General features: G+C 42.6%; 1 protein-coding gene across 3 annotated transcripts in view; it reads left to right on the top strand.

Annotated features, from left to right (window-relative positions):
* The window catches only part of diaph2 (diaphanous-related formin 2), a 352,767-nt gene extending 327,008 nt beyond the window's left edge, over window positions 1-25,759 (top strand). For all 3 annotated transcript variants that reach the window (XM_068592221.1, XM_068592230.1, XM_068592213.1), the window contains one exon: window positions 21,963-25,759. In XM_068592221.1, the coding sequence (XP_068448322.1) occupies window positions 21,963-22,027 (65 nt within the window). In that variant the 3' untranslated portion in view covers window positions 22,028-25,759. The remainder of the gene's footprint in view (window positions 1-21,962) is intronic.
* The last annotated feature ends 678 nt before the right edge of the window (window positions 25,760-26,437 follow it).

Genomic DNA, 26,437 nt, shown 5'->3' with positions numbered 1-26,437 from the left:
TGACATATTTCTCCAGTCTTTGTTTGCTGCTTTAATCAGCTTACATATGTCCTGGATGGAAATTGAATTTGTCTGGATGAGAGGAAGATACTATTGGCTCTACCACTGCCTCTTGTTGGTGTGTGTGTGTGTGTGTGTGTGTGTGTGTGTGTGTGTGTGTGTGTGTGTGTGTGTGTGTGTGTGTGTGTGTGTGTGTGTGTGTGTGTGTGTCAGCGCAATTGCTTGTGAGTGTCTGTTTCTGTTTGTGGGTATCTGTCTGTGTGCACGTGTGCAAGTATAGCCGCACCAGAGCCAACCAATTCATAACAGCAATGGATTGTGTTTCTCTCATACATCATTGTCAATGCTGCTCACCTCTGCAGCGCCAGCTTATTTAATGGCCACGACCTAAACTCAGTGTGTGCAAAAGACCCCCACTCTCTTTTTCTACCCATTTGGCCTTTGGCATTTGGAAGTGTTTGTGTTGGTTACATGTGTGAAACGGACGGTGTGTGAGTTTTTGTTCATTAATTTTTGTATAAATGCAGGGTTTATAGAAAAGGCTTTTCAGTATTGTTGAATGTTACGCACATAAGTAGATGTCAGTTGACACATTGAAGCAACCCACCTGGGATTCAACAAATGACACATATCTCACTATATGCTGCTTCACTGAGACAGCTGAGGATTGCACCCAACTTCATCTCGGGTTTAAGACGACTGTGTATGAAGGCATACTCCATTAATCTGTCCGTCTACTGGGGGTTTTGAACAGTCTGTCTGGCACAGCTAGACTTTTCTCTGTGGAGTTCATCCCTCAACAGATCACCACTTTATGGATAGCATCTTTTTTTATTACTTTGAGCCAGTGCAATCTTTTTCCACAGTCATGATTGATCACAAATATCACAGAGTATGTTCCTGACTTGCAGCAGAGATTTTAAATAGGGAAGTCGAGCACCTTTGAACTGCAGATTGTACTGGATTCTCAGATAATTGTTCAAGTAGGATATGTCAAGTAAAAAAGGGAAGCCCGAGAAACAATACGGATACAGACATTCTGTGGAAACATCCTTAGTTGGAAGTAATATAGAAACCGCTGTGTTAACACACGTGTGATACATGCAAGTATCCTGCTACTGTACACACAATGTTGCCATTACTGTAGGTTGCATCTTGCAGCCACATGAACACACCCTCCAGAGTAGGTCACAGTATCTCACAAATACCTAAATACAGTACCTGCTCTTTTTAGGTCACTTCATTAGCTTGGAAGTGCTGCGTTAGGGGGGAAGGTTATAAAGGCATTCTTGATTCAGATGCAAATGGGACAGTTATCAGCGGCCAGAACCTGATGAATAATGGGATGTACAAAACGCACGGCCCTGCATAAGGAAATGAAAGAGCGCCTCTTTTCTGCTCCACTGATTTCATTATAGACACTATTATTGGCTTAGAATGGCAACATCTATTATCTCGAGTCAGAATAAGACGTTTTTTTTTTCTTTTTTGATGCGGACAGTCTTTTACTACTGTCAAACCTCATCAAATATTGCTGCCCCACATAGGGCAACAGGCACAATGTTGAGTGCGGGAGCCTTCAGGCAGTGGTCAGATAGAGGAACTGTTAATGTCTTCTTAGCCTTGAGATGGAGCTCTGCACTGATGACTGTAACACATGGCTCTTACCCGACTATTTCAGAATCTGGTTATTATGCAGCAGCTAGATGAAGGAACATTTGGTTTGTCTCTTTGACCACTGAATGATTTTACTGCTGGAATATGTGGTTATTCATAATCAATATATTGTTGTTATCCATTGTATTTATAAGGGTGTGGCAACTTACTAAAACTGGTACTGAAATGTTGAATAGGTTTGTTATTTTTAGGAAGCAATTTATATAAAGTAAATGCATTTTTTTAAGCTGTTTAGTCCGTGGAAGATATTTCATTCTTTTTGACAGCTCCACAACAATGACATAATACAACATGACGTGACATTCGTTGTTCAATTCGTAAAACCTTTTTCAAGTGCAGTGTCGTACCACTGAATTTCTCCTGAATTGACTTTAATAAAGGGACAAAAAAGTGAAAAGTAGATCATTTGGAGTGGAGGATCTAAGAATAGAAGTGAGCCTGTGGCATAGGGCAGAGGGAACAAGGAAGCAGAGGGTTCGGCTGTGAATAAGACTCACTGCCAATGTGATGACACTGTAACTAACCTCTTGGGATTTGTAATGTGTTTCTTTACCTCAGCTAATTCTGCCCTCTGACCTTCCCACAAAATGATCACGTATTTTCATAATGTTCTAATTGTATAGTGCTTCATAGTGAATAACCACACATTAGGTGATTCCTGTATACGTAAGTGTATTGAAGTGATTTAGTTACAGTTTAATCTGTGTCACAAAACAGAGATTATTAATAAGGACTGAGACTAAATTGATCGCTATGAGAAAATCTATTACAATTACATTTCAAATGATGCTGGTAAAGTAGTTTCTTAGGATCTTATTAAATATTATGTAAACATTAAACCAGAATAAATTATTGGGAAAGCTTTTAATATTCGTATTCTGCCAAATACTGAGATACTGCCACATACAGATGTTCTCAATCCGCCTTTTTACATTATTTTTTGTGGGATCACCGTAGGCACAACTGTACGCGAATACCATGAAAAAAAATCCTAAATTGAGCATTGGTCTGAGGATTTCTAAGAACCTTTGTTTTAGATAACAGACAAAAGGTAGATCTTGGACAGTCTCGCCTTTCCTATATCCAAAATGACTGTCGTTCTACCCCAGAAGCATACGATTACAATACACCTCCAGTCTAATCCCTAAATTACCCCACAACGATGGCAATCTGTCTTGCAAAAATTGACTAAGCTGGCAAGGTGGCAGAGGAACAAAGTGGATAACAATATCTTTGCCAGCCACCGCATAGGACAGACACTTTTATCAGAGGGCCCCTGCATGTTGTGAAGTTAAGCAAATTTGTTCTGCTTTCAGTGAAGCACTGTGTAGTTTAGGTACCTTACGAAAGGGTTTACGGCGACTCTTGCCAACCGGGTAAAACATTCTTTTCTTCACAAAAATATCTGGCTTTGGTTAGATTATGTCTGTTTCTATTCCTGAGCTTGGTGTGTTGGGGCTCAATTCGCCAGGCCCTTCACCTCTCATAGCTTAGCCCTAATCTGCATTTAACGGAGGCCCGGAAAAGACACAAGTGATTATCACAACGTCATGTGCACAGAAGCCTTTATTTAATAATTTGTTTTTATGTCTTTGACTCTTTTCTACGTGTCATCTGGATTTCAGAGGTTAGATTTTTTTCCTTAAGAGGATAACAAATAGAGTATGAGGAGACAGAAGCTCATTTTATTATTTGAGAATTCCCCATTCAATTGTCTTGTATTCATGTTTTTTATTTTCAAGTTGTGGGAAAAATTAGTGTGGTGTCTAGGACAAGAGTGTGATGTAAATTGGATGTAATTCAGGGAAACAAACTGTTACAGGATCATCTTAGGGAAACCCCAAAGTGTTTCAGTTAATTGATCAGTTTTTATAATCCAAACTAGGAAAGCATGGGGCGCTACATGTTTTCTAATGCAATGTATTATTACCTGTGACAATTATGCCTCTTTTATATTGATTCAAAGCATGTTGAACCTTTAGCAGATTAAATGCATTCCTTGTTGAAGTAGCGTTCTCCTCGTTTCCCCTTTCCTTTACTGTCATAGTCAAGAAACCTTCAGGCACCTTCTCCCCAGCACACACACAGGCACACACCATCCCCTCTCCTCTGGTCGTGTATGTAGTCCAAGTGATTGGATGAATAAGTTGTGCCATCCCATATGGTGGGCTGTCCTGCTGGATCTGATCACAGTAGTGAATGAAGGAGCCCATGAGTCACCACCGGTTTGTTCTGCCGCACTTGTCATGCTCTGCTGTCGCATACTTCCCTCTCTCCCTCTGTCCATCCTGCCAGCCAACAGACGCCGTGCCTTTTAAACTCTCTCGCCCTGTCGTTCACTGTCTCCCCTTCTCATGCACATCATAACTGCAATTCTTTTGCATGACCTCCCCTCTTGCTCCTCCTCCTTTTTCCTCCGCTTTCACACTCTCTCCTTCCCTTTCTTTTCTGTCTCTCCATACCCCTGGACGAGGTAAAAAGCTGTGCCCTGTTCTCTGACAGCCTAAACGTCAAGATGTTCCCCAAGCTATGCACTTCCTTCACAGTCAGCGCCAACATCATTGTCATTTATAAACATTTTATGCCAGCTCTGTAGGGTAATGGCTAATTTCTCCCACCACACGGCTCTTCATTAAAAGTTGATTTTCTGTCAAAATGTATCCCAATCAAATTAGCTGCAGCTACTTGAACAACTTTAGTTGTTCACTCTGATGCATCCATGGTTATATTTTTAATCAGTAAAGATGTTCATGTATTTGCTTGAGAAGATGTGGTTTGATTTAAGTAAACATTATGTGGTTAAATAACCAATAAAGCACAAGAGATGTCTTGATACAAGAAAGTAATAGACAAGATTGAGGTGTGAACTTTCCTATCGCATTATGGAACTACCTCCCAACTCCATTATTATCGTGGATCAGGAAACCTCAGAGATCTTTATCGAGAGAAACAACTGCCAATTACCAAAGAACATAAAAGAGTAAATTGTGTTTAATTAACTGAGGACAATAAAAGGTTTGAAAAAAAGAGATATTTATTAAAGAGCTTGCATGTCTGACTTAAATACAGCTTGATAACATCATCAGCCTTAGTGCTGCCCACAAAGACACAGCTGAATGGACCATTTGGCGAGGGCAACACCAGATTTCTAAAGTTTAAAAAGTTGTGATTTAGGCACCAGAACGGGACTTTGTCTCATTGTTAATAACTCTGTGTGTGTGCGTCTGTGTCTTCTCTTAATCTTTTACTAGTGATCTTGTGGTCTTTTATTTGCTCAGGTGCAGCGTGACACACAAAGTTGTACATATGCACACAAACAAATCCTATTATCAGGCAATAACGATTGCTGAGCACAGGGAACCCTTGGTGAGATTTTATCAATTTGGGTGCCGGGTGTGAGTGATGGTCAACTGCTGGAGGTCATTGCTCAAGCTACTTTGATATGTTGTTCAATATTAGGGATGTCAATCCATATTGAATAGATTTTATCGCTCGACACATGCAAGCTCTCATGAGTGCTGGATTTAAAAGTGGCCCCTTGTTCCAAGCGTTCAAACATCTATCCACTGCTGTTTCCCAATAATATTAAAAAGCCTTTTCATATTTGGCAATTTCTTTTCTTCCTCGGTGCCTTCCGGAGTCCCTTCTCTTCTCCATAACCTTCTCAAATTTGCTTTCCTTTATTTATGTTCCTTTCTTCTTCAGAATTATTTTTCAGAAAAAGGAAAATCAATACACTCCCTCTCTCAGCCATGAGAAACAGCTGAGAAAGTAAACACTTACAATAAGTCAAGAGTGGTGTTTTCTGTTCGGATTCCAAGTTTCTGAAAGTGTGTGTGCACACGCTCTTTGTCTAATTATCTACTTTTGTCATGTTGCCACAAAGAAACCGCTGGGTGCTGGAGTAGCTGATATCAGGAGCATATTGCCATGGAATGACGGCACTGGTGATAGTGTTCGCAGTGCCTAAAACACTGTTCTCTGAGGTACTGGCTGCTTTACTATCATTAGCGCGACTATTACATAGATTGGTGAAGGAAGGGTGCTGAGACCCTGGCAGGAGACCAGCTGACTATTCCTCCGACTGGCAGGGTCATGCAGGAAGTGTAGTCTGCTCCCACCACACAAACACCCTCCTCCCACTATGTCTCCATTGAGAGCTGGCTGCAGCCCACAGATTAGGTGTGTGTGTGTGTGTGTGTTTGTGAGGAACAAATACCCTCATGAAACATGAGAACATATTTTAACTCCTCCCAAGGTAATTTGGATTATTTCTGGAGAAGGAGTTGGGTTTAGAGCTATGGTAATTTTAGGTTGCGGTATTGTAAACGGAAGATTTGACCCCAAAAATGAAATTTCAGTCCTCACAGACATGGAACAAATATCTATGCCTGTGTGTGTGTGTGAGGAAGAGAGGGAGGAGGAACAGAGTTAAGGAAGGTCGGAGTTATTAGTCCAAAATCTCGCCTAGGGCGCCAAATGCCAGGCCTGCAGGCAGTGAGCAATCATTCTAGCAAGACTGCTGCCACTTCTACCAAGTTATTTAACCTTTCATGAAAGAATAGTAATCCCCTCTTCATGTCATCTTCTGTTCCACAGCTATACACTCGGAGCTAATGAGACGTCTGCCTGTAATTTAACTTAGTTAACGAAGGTAAAGTGTTAACTGATGCCATCCACTGCAGCCTAAATGGCATTTCACGGAAGCTCAGCAGAGCTATAAGTGATGACTTGAAGTACATGTGTTAATATGTGTAAGTGACGGAGAGAGAAAGATAAAAAAAATAAAATAATAAGGAATGGCTCTGCATTTAGTCGATTACAGGGTGAATATGGGAGTGAGCCAGCAATGCTGCATCAAGCACAGGGCTTGGAGTGGAGAGCGTTCACCTTGCCAATAACATGACATTTTCCACCAGCAATAATGCCGGCTTAATTCGGCTCTGAAGAGCATCTGGTGCAAATTGGACATTGTTGCTCCTTAGCATCACTGCATGAATGATGGGCCCTCTATTTATACCTCTCTCCAGTGTGATAATGGTGTTGAGTCTGTTGACATGATGGACTGTTATTTTCCTGAGATTAATGTAGATGTGGATTTACGTTGGACGTTTATGACAAGAACAGCCATGAAAGGAGAATGAGTGTGGGTTTGTACACACGTCTGCTCCTGTACATGCACCTGACTTTGTTTTTATCTATTTCTATGTGTGCGTATTTGCATGTACCTGTGCATGTGGTACCAAGGTGTGTGTCGTCGGGGGCCACTGAGGAGGAGCATGTTAACCAGAGGAGCAGCCGGTCCACCAGATGTTCTGTTCCCACTAGGCTTGTCACAAGTGGACCTTTACTTCTCTCCCTGCAGTACACACACACACACGCACACACATACACACACACACACACACATACACACACAGGATTTTAGCAGACTATACATAGCACATGCATTGCAACACAGAACGGAAAGCTACTTTATGCTGTTGCCAATGTAGATTTGCATACAATGAGGATCTTGTTCAAAGGGTGCTGAAGTGAAGAACATGTAAACCCGCATGGTCTCAATGATAAGGCTTTTTTTCCCCTCACCAACAGTGTTTTAGATCGTGTCCTTAGAAAATCTCAAACGTTTCTTCACAGCACTCAAGTGTGTATTGTTAATTGGTTTGACTGAGCATTTTCAAAGTCAAAAGCATTTTCAACATACTTAAGATATGTGAGGAATGTGCAGTGTTTTCAATAAGAAACTACCTCTGCACACAGAACAGCGGTTTTGACAATCGATGCCAATTCCCAGTGCCATTTCCCAAGCCACTGGTTTATTTGCTCCCCTGTGCCTGGTGTAGTGGGCTCGTTCTCATCTTCATATACCATGGTTGGGTGCCTTTCACGGTGCCATGATCCTAGGTAGAGGATGTGGCCATTTGGAAATGTCATGAGAAAGGTCGAGACCATCATTGCGACCCAGTTCAACAGGCTGATTTATGAGTTTCTAGCAAATGAAATATAGTAAGCAGCTAGTAGAACAAGGAGGCCACTATAGCCTCCCCAAAGGTCACCGATCTTAATTTCAATTAGGCCCAGGGGAGGTCAGGAAAATATGTCACTGTTGGAAATAGTGCAGAGGAAATGGATTTACTTGAAATGACATTGTGTTTATGGGGATTAAGATGAGGCTAATCAATGGAAGAAGGTGTCGAGGTTAGTGATTGACAAGTTTAGAAAAGACATGCCAAATGAAATAATCATTTTACCGAATTCCCCACAGCGGCACACAAACTGTATATTGTTTTAATATTTACAGAGAGCGAAAAAATGCAAGTCTTAGTGCTTTCTTTTGCTCCCTATCAATCACAATGAATTGTGCCCGCACTGAATGCCATCAATTACTGTTTACGGTTTGACACATGCAGGTCCAATTCTGATTAGCCAACAATTCTCTGGAAATAGCAGCATTGTAAAGAACAAAAATGCTTGACATTTGTAATATTTAAGTCAAAGTTTACCACCAAACCACGACTGCTTTCAACCCACTCCCCCATCACTACATACATATGTGTCAAAAACACCCCCACACAAAACGCTTTGAAATGAGTCACAAATTGCCTGCAAATGATTTCCTGCTCGGGGAGAATAACAGGGACCCCAGTCAGACTTTTTTTTTCTTCCTCTTTTTAACCCCTCTTTGTTTACCCATGCTGTCAAGCAGCAGCTCTTCTGCAATCCTTATTGACAGCGGCCTGACAGGGGGGCTGGATGGCTAAGTACCCCATACGAGGTGGTGTGGTGGCCGTACACCATATGAGCGCATTAGAACGTATGGCATTTGCTTTATAGCTTAATAGGTTCTTGTGTGTGTATGTGCCACCATGTTTCGTCTGAATACGTGTGGCATCTTCATATATGCCAGAGAGTGAGCAGGTGCGTGTGCAGCTCTGTCTGTCTGGGTTTGGTGCGCGTGTGTTTGTGTTTGTGCGTAGGCTTGTGTTTGTGTGTCTTGCGAGCTTGATGTGGCATGCAGGTCACTTCTGTCAAATCCAACGTCCGGGCCCATGCTGTGATGTGAAGGGCACTGTCAAGAGACAACCACGAGGCAGCACAGGTACAGCTGGCCTCAGTGCTCTTTTTGGCACACACAGACACACACACACACACACACGCATATGCAGGGATAAACAGACAAACATGCTTCGTGTAAACTGCCACATGGTGGTGGGAAAGCCCTCGACCCCCCTCAGGGAGAAAGCCCCAGGATTATTCAGTTTCTTCAAAACCAATGGGACCGCCTACTTGTTGACTATCTGTTTCCTGGTGACTAGCCGTACGTGACACCGTTAGGGTCTGGGAGGATTGGAGCTCTGACATATTTGTGGCTGAACTGGAAGGATAGACACCCATACTGAAGATGTTTAGAGCCAGATACTGAACACTGAAAGGGTAAAGGTTAAAAAACAACTGCAACCTGTGGGTTGAGAAGTCATATACTCCAAGTCAGAATGGATGACCTCGTTAGAATCCAGTTGTGTTTGTAAGACTTGACAATCTGCCAACAAAAAAAAAGATGTTGATAATGTAAAACCAGTGTTACGGAAAATAGAGGTTGGAATCCTGTCAGTCTGTGAGTGGAATAATCTCCTCTGCATTTCTTCAGAAGTGCATTATGCAGTCAAAGATAAGAAAGAAGAAAGCATTAGTATTGTCATGGAGGGATCAATTCAATAGAACGGAAGAGGAAGAGTGATCAGAAAAGCAGCCGGCGTGTAATACAGGTGCAGCCACAGCAGAATATATAACACATGTGAGATACAATATGTGGATGAGTTCTGAACTTTGAGAAGTTTGCAATGAAAACATTTCTGTGATGTGCGGTGATTTGTTAGTTTGTTCGTCCGTGAAAGAACCCCCTGGACCTGACCCAGCACTGCAGCTAGCCAGGGGTTAACAGCAGAGGAACTTGTGTATGTGTCTGTCTGTCAGACCGCTGTGGCGTGTGTCTACAAATTTATCTCTCCCTTCACGTTTCTGTCAGTCTCTTTCTGTGGCTGTTCTGAGGCTGTACCCCTCCAGTGTACACTATGTCCACACTGCGGGAGAGCAGCGCTGAAACTTTAATGCTAATTGATCCCAGTGAAGAAGTGTGGACACAGGTGTGTTGCCGCAGGCCCTGGCTCTGACATGGATGCCAAGGGATTCTGGGTTACCGAGGGGCTTACAGGGCCAGAGCAGAAAGTACCACTAGCCGGGGCACAAGTGACCCAGTTCTTTTCTAATCAGCACAGGTTTGATGTGCAGTGTGTGTGTGTGTGTGTGTGTGTGTGTCTGTGTGTGTCTGTGTCTGTGTGTGCACACACATCAGACAGAGAGAGAAAAAGTATAATGGGCCTTTCCAGCTAAATAGTACCAGAAAGTAAGGGGCCCCAGGAACTAAATCTGAGACTAGAAGTTAATTTGCTCAACTTAAAATTCCCATTAGGACTGCAAAAGGTTAGGCTCATTAGACCGGTAGAACCTAAAGCAACCACTTGGTTTGTTTGACACATCATTTTTGCAAATGTTAAGATACACCTGGATGGTTCCTGCGGCCCAATTGCAAGTAAAATTTCTATTTAGCTCCTGGAGTGAGGGGCAGCCAGAAGACGCAATATACATTAATGCTCCTGTATGTATGTGCCTGCACAAGCTTGAGTCGTGTCCTATATGTGTGTTGGTTTTTGAACAAATGTGATAATTTTGAGCCTTTAAGCCCCGGGAAAACCCACATCTAAATCAAACTCAAGCTGCTGTGTAACTCCCAGAAGTTTACAGAGTGTGTGGGCACATGGTTGCATGTATCTGTGTGTGCGTGTGTGTGTGTGTTGGTCTGGATAGAAAAGAGACTTGGCACTGCCAAGACGCAGGTGTGCGGATTAGGTGTGATCCCTTCTCATATTCTCAGTAGTATATCTTATTTGATGGCTTTTCTGCCATGTAAATCTTATCAAAAACTAGCTAACAATAGCGCCACGTTGACAGACGCCCAGGCATCTGGCGAGCCACCGCTCTGAATGTTCAAACTGCTGTGAGCAACCTGTCTCCAGAAAGAGAGAAAATAACTGCGAAGGAATCTCAGGGAGTTTGTGTGTACCTGCGTGTCAGTGTGTGGGTGTGAGTGTGTGTGGTAAAGTGATGCGAGAGAGAGAGAGAGAGAGAGAAAGAGGTAGAGGGGGGAAGAAAGTGCATGTTGATAGCCTCATAAATCATGAAACAGATAGTGCTGTATCTTAACCAGTGTTGAGCCAGGTGATGGCACGATGATGATCTGAATGTGACTCTGCTTCTCATATTTCAGCTACCTCCAATGACTTTGTTCCCTCACTTTGCTCGGAGATGGAGAAAGATAGAAAGGAGGAGAGAGAGAGCGACTGAGTAAAGAAATAACTTTGGCCGGTACAGGGCCCCATTAAAGTGTGATGAGTGACCTCAGTGAGGGGCTCTGTGTACAGCACTTTATTCAGGAACGATCACTTATTTATAGGTGTTGGAATTGTGTTGTTTGCTTGTTTTATTGAAAACCTTGTGGGTAAAGTGGCGGCAGGCCGCCTGCCATCTGAGCGCCACATCTCTAGAGGGCATCCCTGCAGAAATATCTTCCTCGTTGATGAATAAGTGAAGGGGACAGATACATTTTTCATTCACACAGAATTCATTGTCGCCTAAGATGTCTGGTCTGTTGGTATGTCGTCAACCTGCAGGCGGTTAAAAAAAAAACATAACCACCCTCAGACAATAGCGCACATGCACAACACCCACGTGTGTGTGAGCTCATAACGTATTGATTATATCACACATAAAGGCAAGAACACACAATATCCCCCATCAAAGTTGTTGATTACATGGAGCTCTGATCAGCAATTATTGTCTGGCGCTGCAAAGGAAGAGATGCATTAGTATTTACTCTTTCATAGGACTGCTAGTGAGGTTTCAGTCTCTTAAGAACTTTTCAACTTTTAGAAATTTAAAAATGATTATTTCCCTCTGAGAAGGACAATAACCAAACAATATCAACAGAAACTGACCGGCTCATGATGATCAAGAGGAGTTTCCAAATCAAATTACACAAGAAGACACAGTACGCCTTCATGTTGTGCGTCTACCACCTCTCCTCTAAGTCTTGTACACAGAAACTCACGATGACAATCGCACAAGCAAAAACATGAAGGTAGCAAAGTGTAGCCCATCACAGGAAGGGTTCTGGTGTTTTGTGTACATGAGGGAGCATCTCTCAGTATGAATGATTCATAGAAAAAAAGAAAGTGAAAAGTCTTTCTGGAAGCACACCCATACTGCAAACCCCCTCATGTGAACAGAAGAGAGCTTCCTCTCATGGCCAAATGGGTCTGATGGTGATGGCATGGAGGAGGCAGAGCGAGGCTGCTCGCTTGCAGAGCCTTCTATGATTTCCTCCACCACTCTTGCTGCGCGCTGGGACACATCAAAAAGGGAATTAATAAATAACACACAACACCATGTTTTATTAACACAGGGAAGGCATCCGTGGTGAGCGGTCCCACAGAATCCTGAGATTGGAGGGCGGCTTGGTTTGTTGCTGGAAAACTTGTAGCAGCCGTCTAACCAGTTGCAGGTTCTGTGAGGAAGTCTTTCTTGACCCGGGCCATCAGTCATGATGACTTTGTAGTTACCTGTCTGTTATATTCCTGACTAAATCTGATAATCACTGTGATAGATTCATATAATAATCAGTGGGCGTGTGTCACAGTGAAAAGCAGACGCATAAATACTAATTTATTTATGTAATGTCCACAACAGTAACTCCCAGCTGACTATGTTTTTATTTATTCATTTTACTTTATCATTTACATGTGCATTCCTACAGTTATTTAAAAACTCAGTCATCAACACTTACATTACGATACTCTACAGGAGGGCTGCAACTAAGATTTAGTTATTTTTGTTATTGGTGAATGTTAATTATTATTACTCCACTATAACTTTACATTGCAAAGTTGTTTACTCCTCTATTTATGTACTCAATTCCATGTATAGAACTTTAAACTGATAAATTATTTGGTGTACAAAATGTCAGAAAATATTCCCCGAGCTCATTTTGTTAAATCAAAATTTCAAAACAGTGCAGATATTCAATTTGCAATACAAAACAGAGCGAAGCAGCACATTTGGACACATTTACGTCATGTAATCATGAAATGTTGGATATGATGGGCCAACATGTTACTGCACCACATGCCAACATTGACCCGTTCACACACACATTCACACAGTGATGACAGAGGCTGCCATACGAGGTGCTATCACATTTTATTCGATTATTCACACACATTCACACACTGTTGAGTCATGGATGCTGGGGATTGAACCGCCGACCTGCTCTATATCCTGATCCACAGCTGCCCTCTATCCTCATGCACTTGGTTTGATACGTGCACTGCAAACTCTTCGTCAAACAAGCACCTCTGGATACTCTTCTTCACCTACTATGTGGTTCTGACATAAATCCAACACTATTCCTAGAGATGGAGCTTTCGCTGTATTTTTGTCTACAGTGAGGGAGCTGTACTGCTTTCTGAACATGGCACAAACAGATGTTTGTTTCCATAACCCCCTTCTTGGAGAGAATGCAGGATGTGTTTATAGCCTGGCTTGTTTTATAAGTATTAATACTGTCAGGATGATGCTGAGTTTCAGCTTGTCAAGTATTATATCCACCTCCAGGATGGATTAGTGTATGTGCGTGCATGACCGTGAGTGTGTGCACGCATGAGTTTAGGTGCGTCTCTATGTAATTGTGCGCATGTGTTGCCAAACTTATTTGTGTTTCTGAGAATGTGAGGCTGAGCATTATGCACCTGTGAGCGCGCGTGTGTGTGTGTGTTTGTGTGTCATCGTGAGCGCACTGAAGGTGTCATTGTGCAGCCGAGGCCCTGTAAGCTGTCAAACTGTGAGAGATGCTGCACCTCTAAAGGGCATGCTTTCTGGGCCTTCCCTGTCTATTATAAGCCCTGCAACACTCATCAAGGCTGTTGAAGTGCACCCTCATGTCCCTCAAGCAGCCACAGAGAAAAGCCACCTTTCTAACTAGGAGAGCCCTTGCCTCTAAACTTCACATACCCTTGTCTTCCATTTTGACATGATAAACGCAAGCAGCAGTAATGAGGCGTCGGGGTTGTCAGGGCATCCATTTTGTTTTTCTCAAATCTGAGTGGAAGCAAAGAATCCTACCCGTTCACCATTTTGAGACACCGAAACCCGCTTCACTTGGAGCTACAGCTTCCTGCCAGTACCAGCGGCTTGACGCCTCGTGGCGTCCTCACTTCACCTGGTGATTCACACTCACTAATTTAGACCCACCCATTCTGAAATCCTGTGTGAGGTTTGAAAGTATAGTGATTAATTTATTGGAAAGGATACATTGCACACGAAGCGTTTTTGATAGCACGCTCAGAAGTGATGGTGGTGGTGCGAGCACTGAAGCTGAGATAGACTGCCAGCTCGCCAAAGATTGAGATGTGTCGCTATCTCGCCATCTGTAACAGTCATGCCTGGAGTCGTCAGAAGCAGATCACCTTGATATCAGCCTCATCAAATCTCCAGTTTGCCAAGCAAATAGAATAAAACAATCTATTGATCTTGCCCCACCTCCCTGTAAATCAACACGATCCATCTGTGTTCATCAGACTATCTGGCTCTCTATTTTTTGTTGTCTGCAGGCAGGCACTCTTTTCTTTTCTTCTCTTCTCTTTTCCTCCTTCCTCCTCCCACATTTGTTTTGTGATCCATCAGCCTATTTACCTTATCATGCTGCCAAACCATCCATTTACGCTCCCATCTGTCTGTCAAACTATATCTTAGCTTCCATTTGTCTAACTATCTCTCTGTTTACTCGTTCACCTGTCAATCATGTGGCTCGCCTTGGCTACCACAGGTTCCAGCCGCACGTCTGGCTGATGCTTTGTCTGACCTCGTCAGATCAGAAGACCGTTAAAGTAATTAGATTCCTATCACTTCATCTGAGGTTTTACACTGTATTAACTACAGCACAATGTAATTGTTATCATAAAATTATGTCAGTTTTAGGGTTGAAATGAGGCTAAATATATAGAGGCTGTGAATTTTGGACGGTTGACCTATTTTGACGTATGAAATGTTTATTATGTGAAGTATAAAAGTTAAAGCTGTATTTTCACATGTTTCTACTGAACATTATCTGTGATCTAGATAGCTCCCTTCACAGAAATCAAACAGAAGCAGGTCACTGCTTTGGCTGGGTCCAGTTCAGATCAAGCCTCAGTGGAGCAAGCCAGGCACTGATGTCCGTGTAGTCAGGGGGTCTGGCCTCCCACAGAGCTCCAATCAGTCTTATAGGGTCAGTGACGGGCCCCCCTAGGCACCCAAGTGCCTTGGCCTGATGGATTGCTCTCTCTCCTGGCTCGGGCCTGTGAAACACAGGCCTCTGCTACAGGGCCCATCTGTGCTCTCCATGGTTCCTGCATGCCTTGTGGTCAAAGTCTTTGGCTGCTGGTAAAGCCCCAAACCAAAAACTTCAGTCTAGGAGTGCAGTGGCAGCCAAACGGTGACAGTGCATGCCATATAAATGCAACATTCTGGGTTTGATTCCAGCTTTTCCAACTCTTGTTGCATGTCGCTCAACCCCAGTGTGCCTCTACGCTGTCATCTGTCCAACAATGGTGACGAATGGACAGAAAATAATCTGTTAAAAAAGCTTAAGTCAAGTGTACACATTCTGACACTGCTGGTTGCCCTCATGCAGGAAGTAGACTCAAGTAAATGGAGGTTAATTAAGGTGAATCAATAAGTAGAGTAATAATCTGCAACTGTTTGAATAAGCAATTATTAGTTTGGCTTTTTTTAAGCATGGTTCCAGGATTTCAAACGTCAAATTCTTGTTTAGTCTTAATTAAATATTTTCTGTTGTTTGGATGAAACAAGATATTTGTTGTTAGGACACATTGTCTCATAATATCTGATGTTTAATTGAGCAAACAGTTATCTATTAATCAAGAGATTCACATTTAACAGTCGTAGGAATGCTCCTGCTCCCTCTACACTTTATGTACGACACATCCTGATACCACTCGGCCTCTAAGCTACACTGTATATTTGAGTGTTGTGCCAAGGAAAGGAGATAATGTCAAAGGCAAAAAATATTCTGAAACATGCATACAGGTGGGCACTTTCATGATTTTAAAGGATATGAGGTTTTTTTTTCCCATTGTCATACTTTTTGGAGTTAAAGCCTGCCTCCTGAAACTTGACTGCTGAGAGGACAATCATGAATGAGAGTTTTGCCTCAGGCACTGATCGATAACAAAAGTGTTTTCATATAACTGTTCATTTGGACTGTGTGTGCCTCCGCTGCATCCCAGAATGCAAAGAGGTATTGTTCCGTGACTGAGGAATCGAGTCCAGCAGAGATATTTTGAAGGAGATTTCTGAACCTGAGGGGCCCAATGAGGAATCTGTGCTGCAGCGGTCTGTCAAGCTTGTTGTTTTCAATCAAAAATCTAACAAATGTTAGCCGAGCTTCAAAGAGAAAGATGGATTTTTTTTTAGATTACCACACACAGATTTACACAGTTACACGAGCATATAGTACACACAGGTTTTAACAACAACATGTGAAACCTCTTTTCTTCTCTCCTGCTGTTTTGTCCCTGGTAGACCTGTCAAAGCTTACCCACTGAGAAGATAAACTAGTACTTTTCTTCCCTCCATTTGTATATGCAGTGATTTCCTTCTCTCCTGAAACTGAAAATTTGGTGCCGAGGGGTAGTAAGTGAATATATGCATATTATACGCTGTGTACATGTGTATTCAGGACAGAAAAATAGGATGCATTTATACACAGTATGTCTGACAATAATCACACTTTGAGGACAGATGGACCGAGTTGAAATTGGGAATGGGAGGGGGGGGGGGGTAAAAATGCCCTGGTGCCATTTTTTGAGTGACGGTGCACAGCCCAGAGAGAATTTTTGAACTTAAATGTAATCCGTGAATAGAGAGAGAGAGAGAGAGTTGTTAGAGACTGTTTGGGAGGCGTGTGGCGGCGGGGTTGACTGGCTGTATTTACTATCTGGGTCAGTCACCAGTATTGCCAAGCATGCACATCACTGTACCCACTGAGATAGAGTGGTGATAGAAGCATGGAAAGATTAAACACGTCCCTGTGCTGTCAAAACCGATTGCATGTGTTATGACCACCCTGCTCTCTGCGAACCTCTCCTCATTACCGTTTATCTCAACAGACTGTCAGTTAAACTCACTTTGCTCTGAATGCGGTATACAAACTGTCAAGCAGCACGGTGGACTCGTATGCATGCATGCAGAATTTGAATTCTTCAAGTTAAAGTGTGTTGTCAGTGTTTAGATCGCTCTCTCGGCTTCCTGGGTCTTTAGAAATCACAAGCGGTCGACTTTTAGTAATGAACGCTGGAGGTAATGTCAGCAATGGAGAGGATTAAAAATATATAAGTAGAGGAGAGCAAGAGAAAGACATTTAAAAAGGGAAAATGGGAGAGAGACAATGTGGTGCAGAAGGGGGTTAGTAACACAGAGTGGGAGAATTATCTCGGCCTGTCTTCAGCATGTCCCTCTGTGATGCCGTTCTGATCGCCTCTGCCTGCTACGGCATGCTGGGAAAACACAGCAAAACACTTCAAGCACTGGATCGCAGCCCCCACATCTCAGATACCCTGACATGTGTACACTCCCCTCATTTAGAAGATACCAACACAAGAAATACATTATAGGAGCTAAAGCACACTATACAGGTTAATATACGGTTAAACATGGGAGAAAAGTCAGAGACAGTTTGTATTTGTTTGCTTTTGACAGTGAGGATCATGGATGTATCCTTGTATTCCCAGACAGGTTTGCGAACAAAGAATAACTATAAGCCACGTAAGGTTGTCTTTGAAAGGAGTTTATTACCCAGAGAATTTGTGAAAGTCATTCTAGGACATATAGGAAATCGGTCAGTGAACATGTTGGTGAGGCAGAATAGGAGACATTGCATATATCAATAATGTAAATTACATAAAACATACACTTAAAAGGCATATCCCCAAATTCAAACACATCAAGTGAAACACTGAACAGCTTTGTTGTTTACACAACATTTCCGTGTGTTTATGCCTCCACCTTGTTTGTGAGTGGAATTGAAAGTCATTGATTAATCAAAGAGGTATACCGATCCAAGATTTTTGTAAGTAGCAATATTTAAAATATGTCCTCATTATGATGCATATTTTTGAAATCATTTTAAACAAATGGAAATTGCATTTAAATTTCGATTCCAAAATTAATAACCAAAGTTTTTACTTTTAAATAGTTATTTTTTGAGAACCTAGATATTTCTCGCCCCCCAAAAAAGCTAAACCTGTATGTTGCAGTAGCTGAGAGAGCATGTTGGACTTTTAATCCTTTAAACTTTGCACTCGTATTCATTTCAACTGCTTGTTATAAATCCACGTAGAAGTGACTTGTAGCATCTGATAGAAAAGGGTCACTGACATTCTTTCTTCTTTGAACCGTCGTCCTTGTCCAGTTGTTTTTTTCCTCCAGCTCAATCTCCACAACTTAAATCACCTTTTCTTCAGTTGCACTATTTTCCGCCTCCCCTCCTCCTCCGTTGGGGTGATTACTCTTACCAGTGAACGAGGGGCTGTGTTTGCCACGACTGTAGTTTTGCGATAGCCGGGCCATAACTTTCAGTGGGAAGAAATAGCTTCTCTCCCTCTGCATCCCATTTATACAGCGTATCTTGTTTCTGTGTAGGGAGTTCCATTACTCTGTAGCTGGGAGGCTGGCAGAGGAGACGGGGGAAGGGAGGTGCAGAAGATGAAAAGAGGTGATAGAAGGTTGTTGCTGTTGCTAATGCTGCAGACGCTTTCCCCTTCGACAGAGAAGCAAACACAACATGATGATGCGCAGCAAGCCCAGATTTAATCACCTTTATTATGTTTTGCGTTATCAAAAATGACATAAAGTGCAGAGAGACTCAGAGTGAATTAGACAAAGGCAGTGACATGTCAGAGAAATCATGTCGTTGCTCACACACAAAAGACAGTCAACGCATGATTTGCAAAGCTAATTCTAAAATAGATGGAGCTCGAGTGAAGCCTCATGATGCATCCTGTTTGCCTTCTGCAGCTATTTACACACATGATGGGTGATTATGTGAGCCTGACCTTGTTATTGTGGCCTTGATGAATGTGAGTACCATGTTTAGATGCGGGCCCAGGGTCTGACGCTACCCAGATGATATTTAACAAACACAGCATAATCCCTCCAAAAGTCTTCCTGTTTACAACGGCCACCGAGAGGCAATTCCTCACAGTATCCCATGCTGAAAGCGTTTGATAGATGACTGGCAGCTTTTCCTTCTTTTGCGGATCATAGAGCCTTATCATGATGTAATTCCCGGTAATTAGCCAAAGATGACAGTAACACAAAAGTCATTATGATATTTAATCTATTTCGGGGGAATCCACCAGGGAAACTCTATCGTAACATGACGCGACATCTCACTGGAGACCCTCTAAACAGTCAGGAGAGGGTTGGAGTTAACTGCACCGGCTTAAGGCCTTCGCTCTGGCTGTTTAGTAATCTTGGCGTCCTCCCCTCCTCCTATTACCCTTGTCTTATTCAGAGCCGCTCCCTTGTTGCAGAGATCATCATGATATACATACAAGTGTGTGCGTGTGTGTGTGTGTGTGTGATGGAAAGAGAGTTTCTCAAAGCAATGCATTGGGCTTTTTTCTGTGTAACATTTCAAGACTAAGCAACAATGTATTTTATTTTGTGTGTGTGTGTGTGAGAGACAGAGAGAGAGAGAGAGAGAGAGAGAGAGAGAAAGAGAGAAAGAGAGAGAGTGTATCAGAAATGGTGCCAGCGTTTAAGTAAGTTCTGGGGTGCCAACCTCTCCCGGCTGTAACATGGAAAACTGCTCTTCTTTTTGTCAATTTCTTCTCCTTCTGTAACTTGGAAAGATGGCGCTGCTGGGAGAACCAGGTAACAGAAGCCATCAAAACCATTACGTGTAGAAAGAGTTGCAATCAGTGCTGCAAATAAGCGTAGAAAGTGTCTTATGTGTGGATTTCTACTCCTATCCTCCAGTCTCACTTTGTTCCCCTCCCCGTCTGTATAATGTGTGTGTAGGTGTGCTTGAAATGTTCAATTCAGCCAAGGCTAGTAGTAATGTTTGTCCCCCAGTAGAAGTGGCTGCTGTTTGTTCAATTGTTGTGATAGATTGATGTGGGGTTGGAAAAGATGGGCTTTTATGCACCTGAAGATAGGCACGGAAAAGTCTTTACGAGAAGCCAATGGCTCTCCGTTCAAGGATCTTGTGATGGGAGATGCATTTCGCTGGAAGTTTTTCCCCCGTTTTGTGAAGTCTTTGTCGAAAGCCCTCCCATGTATTTAGGTAACCCCCCAAAAGGGCACTTTTCATTTGCTGTTCCACAGAAAGCCGCCTGCTATACTTGGTTGTGGGGTTTTTACGAGTGGTCACACTAATGCGCCACATTGTTTTCACTTCACAAAGCACACAAATTGCTGCCTCTTCAAATGACAAAGACGACTGAGAGGTCCTGGCAAACGTACGCTTCTCATGCACGTATCAATACGCCTCTCCTTTAAATCAACACCAGGGTTAACTACGAGTACGCTGCATTGTTGCAGGGAGCTGGTGGCAAGACTTGGCTGCTTATGATTTTTTTGTACTGAAATCACTTCCCACAAACCACAGAGTGTTCAATTCAAATGAAAAACTGTTTCGAAAGGTTGATTTAATGGTGCGTATTCTGTATAAAATGTGTGTATATCTTGCTGCGCCTTACTGGGAAAATAGTTCTTATGCATCCTGTATTCAACTCCCAATAGATTTTTATAGATCCGTTTGTGGATTGTTCCAGTTTTTTAAGATTTCACTTGTCTCCCAATTCATTTATGGCCTTTATAGTATTTTCTTTCATCCTTTGCGCTGTCTTTTCCCATCTTGTGTACAGTAAGATGTAGCTAAAGAGCCCCCTGCATCAGAAGCAGAGCGCCTGCGTTCTCCCTGCTCTGGTTTTCATGCTCCTCCGATAGGCTGAGGGTTGAAGGGGACTGCTTGCCCAGAAATTAGGTTACAGCAATTGGGCTTGCAGATAATTGGCAGGGATGGATAGTGTATGAACCACTTTTTTGTGTGTGTGTGTACTATGAATGTTTGTTTTGAAAGGAAAAAGGTCGTTTGAGTCCTGTTTTGAGACTGAAGCACAACCTGTGCATGTAAAAAATGAGCGCGTGGGTAAGTAGTGGTGATGTTTTTGGACACGCTGCCAGAACATGTTACCTTGAACAATCACCTGTATAAGCACATATGTTAAACTAAAAGAAGCAGATAACACAGAATCTTCCATCTGTTTGTTTTTTTCTTCCTCTCTCCACCCGCGCATCATCCGCATGATGCTTCGTATCCAATCTGAAGGAGTGCTTTCTGTTCTACACCGCGATGGTCGGGAGTCTGTGTGTGTGTCTGTGTGCGCGCACATGTTTTGTGTACGTGTTCCCAGCCATCACAGTCACTCTCAGCTCATTACCTGACATGATGGATGGAGCGAAAGCCATTAAACAACGCCTAGCCCGGGACGCCTGGCACCCTACAGCTGGCACTGAGTAATGGGCATCGTGGTGGTGGCACGCTTGGAAACACCGGGCAGTCCGGTGTGGGTGTGCCTGCAGTCATCTCCGTGGCTGTGCTTCCTGGTTGTGTCCAGCCCAACCTGCCACCTGGCTGCCCAGCGGATGCCACGGGCATTTCTGGGCAGACATGGTTGGAACGCAGGGTGAAGCAGTGTTTGTGAACTGAGAAAGCCCAAAGTTCTTCCCGACCACGAACACGGCAGAGAAACCGCCACCGCCACTAATTAGACGCACGCACACAGCACAAACACGCCTCGCTGTCCTCGTGTGCTCCCTCTGTGCATGAGCAGTCGAGGGGAAGCCCGGATCAGGAGCTGAATGGAGTCGCTGTCGCACCACGCACAAGCACCTCGACTCCATCAGCTTCTTCTGTCACTCCGGCCTCTGCTGCTGCTCTGCACTCCAACTGTCCAAATGTTCTGCTCCTCCCTCTCTTTTCCCTGTCTCCTTTAGTTTTCTCTCTGCACTGTTTCCTTTAGTTGAGCTCCTGCTGGCCAGTATGTATCAGTGTAACAACACTTTCTTGTTCCTGATTCTCTGTTTGTTTGCTTTCTGAACAGACAACCGTCGCGCAGTCCTGGAAAGGTCCCGTTCGCGCCACAACGCAAATCACCAAGCTCGATGATCGCCCACGCCTACCACAAGACGCTAGATAAGTGCCAAAGAGGCCTGCGGGGTGGAGACCTGGATGACGTCTGAAGGAGGGACACCTGTCACTGTAGCGCTCACTCGTACACACACAAACGTGGATCAGAAAATACGAAAGAATCCACATAGAGCGGAAGCATCCGCAGTACATCACTCACAGACATTTCATTTCCATGCCGTTCATCTGATGCCTTACATATTTATTCAACACTTTCACTCTAAATGTTCATGTCCTCTCTCGATGGTTTTGATTCATACAAACAAAACAACGTAGCGTCTTTTTAGGGCTGCTGCTGTTTTAACAGAAAAGGTTTGCTGTGCTTGGAAATCCATTTTGATTTGTGTCAGTCTCAACGTCCTGTCACCTTTTTTTTTTGTTTTTGTTCAACAAAATAGTACAGTTCAGAGACAGATTTGACACGAAACATCCAGCCAGGGAGGACTGCACCGTTGGGTCGGCTAATCGTCCTGAAAAACATACCACACCGTTCATCCAGCAGCGGGGCAGCGGGACAGCGGCCCATAAAAAGGAAGATGGTGCTTTCTTCAACAAGTCTCTCAACTCTTCACAGAAGAGAGAGTAGTCGCTTAAAATGTTTTTTCTTGTTTTTTTTGTCAAACCCTCCGTCAATCAACATCGAGACAGTTTTACGAGGACATGTACGAGGAGTCCATCTGAATATTTTCTCATTACATATTTCCACGTAAGCCACAAGAGCTGGCCCGCCCACGCCAACATTTCAGAGCATGTGACTTATGGATCTTGAAACTGTAATCTCCATTTTGACAGGATGCATTTTATTTTTAGTTGTGTAATATCTGACCAATGCCTCCAGGTGCTGATCTCTGTCCCAAGGTCGCTGTTAACATGAGAGACTGACACATTTCTAAATGCATATAACTGCCAAGAGGAGCTAACACGACACTTTGACATTTCCTGAAGTCACACAGGTTTTTATTAGGAGAGGTTTGTTGTGCTTTAATACGACTCAATGACTCACTCCATATATATAGAATTCCAAGATTTCAAACTATATCTCGTTTAAAAAAGAATGATCAATAATCCCTGCAGGATAACCAAGTAAAATAATGTCAAACAAACACATTTAATTCAACAAGTATACATATTTTTCTATGTTGAAGAGATCATGTAATGAATATTACTGAATAATATAAACAGTGCTAAGCAGCTTACAAAATCACAGCTGAGATTTCAATGGCAAAGTGTTGTAGATTAAAATACAAAATCTTATTAGGCTTAAATGACCCACACGGCATATTTTATTCATACTGATGAAGCTTCAGCACCTGGTGCGTGTTGTTTGTGTACAAAATAGCTGAAACTTGTAAGCTTTGTTTCGCTGTAAGGAACCACTCTCGCACAGTTTCTTCACGTGAACTATTTATTCATATATTCATGCCTGGAGCGACCCTGTCCCATCACTGCCCTAAACTCTACGCAGATGCTCCTATAAACAACCGCTGAATCCACACGGAGAGTGGGCTCGATCACAATCTTCGACTAAGGGGCCAAGAAGACACGATGATGATGCTTGTCTTGGCAAGTGAGTCTCCCACGCCCTCCGATTCCCCACTAATGGCATAACTGACCCTTTTTCCATACCACAAGTTACTCTAATAATACTATAACTCTGCTTTAGGCTTAGTGTGCGTGTGTGTGTGTGTGTGTGTGTGTGTGCGTGTGCGTGTGTGTGTGCTGTGCTCAGCAGTCTGACAGGAACACAGGTAATGTAGGATTCGGTGTGCTTGACTCCTGAACTGACTGGATGGAGGTTTTTCATTGAAACAATCTGCCGGTGCTGCTCGTGATGTGTCTGTTCCATGAACCCTCGTCTTCCAGCCCGCACGCTTCTAAAAATGCATTTTGTACACGTCGTCTTGGCTCAAGGTGCATCCACAATGCTCCGGGAAGTCTGCATTTTGAAGAAGACAATAATTCTCCTCTGAATATAAGGTTTGAGCGGCTGCACAGAGGAAGCGTGGAGAATGAGGTTTCCGCATAAGGGATTCTGTGTGGATGAGAGTTTTGGGCTGTCTTGTATACGGCAGCGATAGAGACGTGCCGTGAAAGGCACTGATTTCCTTTTTGTAATCGTGACTCATCCTCTGTCCTCAAACCCGCCATCAAGTACAGTTAAGCAAAGTATTGAAAATCAGTTCTCCCTCAACACCCGTGTCTTCTGGGATGTTGGCATCGGATACCGCACATGCAAAAACAACCAGATGTGTGTGTTTTACCATCGGAGTCAAAACCTTTTCTTGATTATTAAATCAAATTAGATTTTCTACATGTGCCAAATTTTCGGGGGTGGGTGCCTACACAGTTCTCTCTGTACAATGACGGAAAATTTGTGTTTTTTTTTGTTTTTTTTATTTTGTTTTGTATATCAAAGGGATTTACAGGTGTTGTCAAAGTCTTGGAAACATTGTTCAGGAATAAAAAAACAACACATTTGTATTTAATTCAAACCATTGTTTAATAAACAGATCCAACTTGGAACTGCAAAGTAGGAGATGTTGGTGAAACAAAATGATAGATATGTGGTATTTCTTTAAAAAAAAAGTAATGGGAATTTAAATTAATCTATTGTCATGATGCCATTGTAGAACATGATGAGCGAAGGTGTTATTAATTGTAGAAGTTCAGATTATGCATCTTTGCTGCAACAGTGATGACTAAGAACAGACAATGCAACACAAAACTGAAGAGGAGAAGCGCATTATGAAACTTCAAGTTTGTTGCCATTCAATATATTAAATGACTGGAAAGCAGTGAATAAAACCACAAACATTAAAATAATTTTCCTCAAAGAAAACAGCTAAAGTTGAGGCAATTTAAGATGATACAAGAAACTTCTGCAACGACAACACCGTCATCATCCCTGTATGTGGTTGTTGTACCCCCACCCTCCGCCATTTCATCTTTTAGGATCATCCGTAAGAATTATGTGTTTGTATAGAAAATAGCGACAATGTTTCTTGTCAAAGAACCTGAATTTATTCCATCATTGTGGTGTAAAAAACAGGCCTCTAAACACGCCAATCATCCCATTGTACTTTAGCTTGTGACTAACAAACCAGAACTGTTGATTTGACTTGTGCTCATGGTAAATGTAAGCAAGAGGAGGCAGGGGTATGAACGGTTCCTCAAAGAATTGTAAAGGAAGCCACGCTGCTGTTGATTGGAAGCGATTTAACTACTAAAGTTTGCGGCCTAACTTTCAGTGAATGACTGGACACTTCACCTCATGAGATATAAGCTCAGGCAGAGGAAAAGTTGTTTGAGACGTTTGAATACAACGTTGCTACTAACAAGAGTGAAATATTTGCAAAAAGAGTCTTTCTTTTGGTGAATAGTTCCAGCTGCCACATCGCCAGTTCTTCCTACATTGTGAGTGCTTACTGTTGATTTGTTGAAGACCTATTGCGGCTGAATCGACAGACAACGCTCATGACTGTTGACTAACCTTTTCCAACCACCATGTGTACGCTGCCATATCCCTGCCTACCCTCCTAGTTGTCATTAAGTATGTTTTGTCTTAAGAAACATTTATATTTGTAACATTTTAAGTTTATTTGTATCCTTAAAACCATTTTTTTTAAAAATAAATGGTTATGCACATTGTCCTACCATAGATTATGTAATGGAATATGATAACCACTTTGTTATATAAACTGATTTCTGAAAGATTCTCTGTCTTTTTGTCTTGTATTTATTTATTACTTCATCAGAAGTATTGAAACATGCCGTTATCAACCCCTTTTTCTTTTTCCCCCCCAAATAAGCTGTCGTAAAGTTGTATCCTCAGTTTACTTTGTGCTGGGCAGGAGATGCCAGCCCCATGCTGATTTATGGACAGGGATTACAGAGCGCTCGAGGTGTAAGTGCATGATGAATCGGACACCTCCTCCCCATAAAAGCAACATGTTTGAACCTCGGTGCCCCCACTGCTTTATCTTGCACAGTGTCAAAGGCAAAGGGATAATGCTGTCATGTCCAACGGCCGTTTACGGAAATGACTACGGAGTCAGAAAGCGCATCTCCAGAAAAATTGCCCTTTTTTAATCATTTGTTCCGGACCCTAAATCTCCCTTGTCACTACACATTTCCTCTGCGCATGTTGGAGGATAAGGAGAGAAATCATAAAGATCCCATAATGTATTCATGGTTTGATACTGACGGGATTTTATGCAAAAAGCAGGGAAATGTTTTCTGTGGATTTCGTCTTTTGTACACCGTGAAAAAAACAAAAACAAGCATCGTGCCCGATTCTGTTATGGACAATATGACTTTGATTAATAATTTACTGTGAGACCATATTTTAGTTTAGTAAATGTGGGAACATTGGACCCACTGTGTGTGTGT

The sequence above is a fragment of the Clinocottus analis genome, unplaced genomic scaffold (assembly GCF_023055335.1).
Source record: "Clinocottus analis isolate CAN_PGR_092001 unplaced genomic scaffold, fCliAna1.0.p SCAF_10, whole genome shotgun sequence".
NCBI lineage: Eukaryota > Metazoa > Chordata > Actinopteri > Perciformes > Cottidae > Clinocottus > Clinocottus analis.
This window is presented reverse-complemented; position numbering and strand designations above follow the sequence as displayed.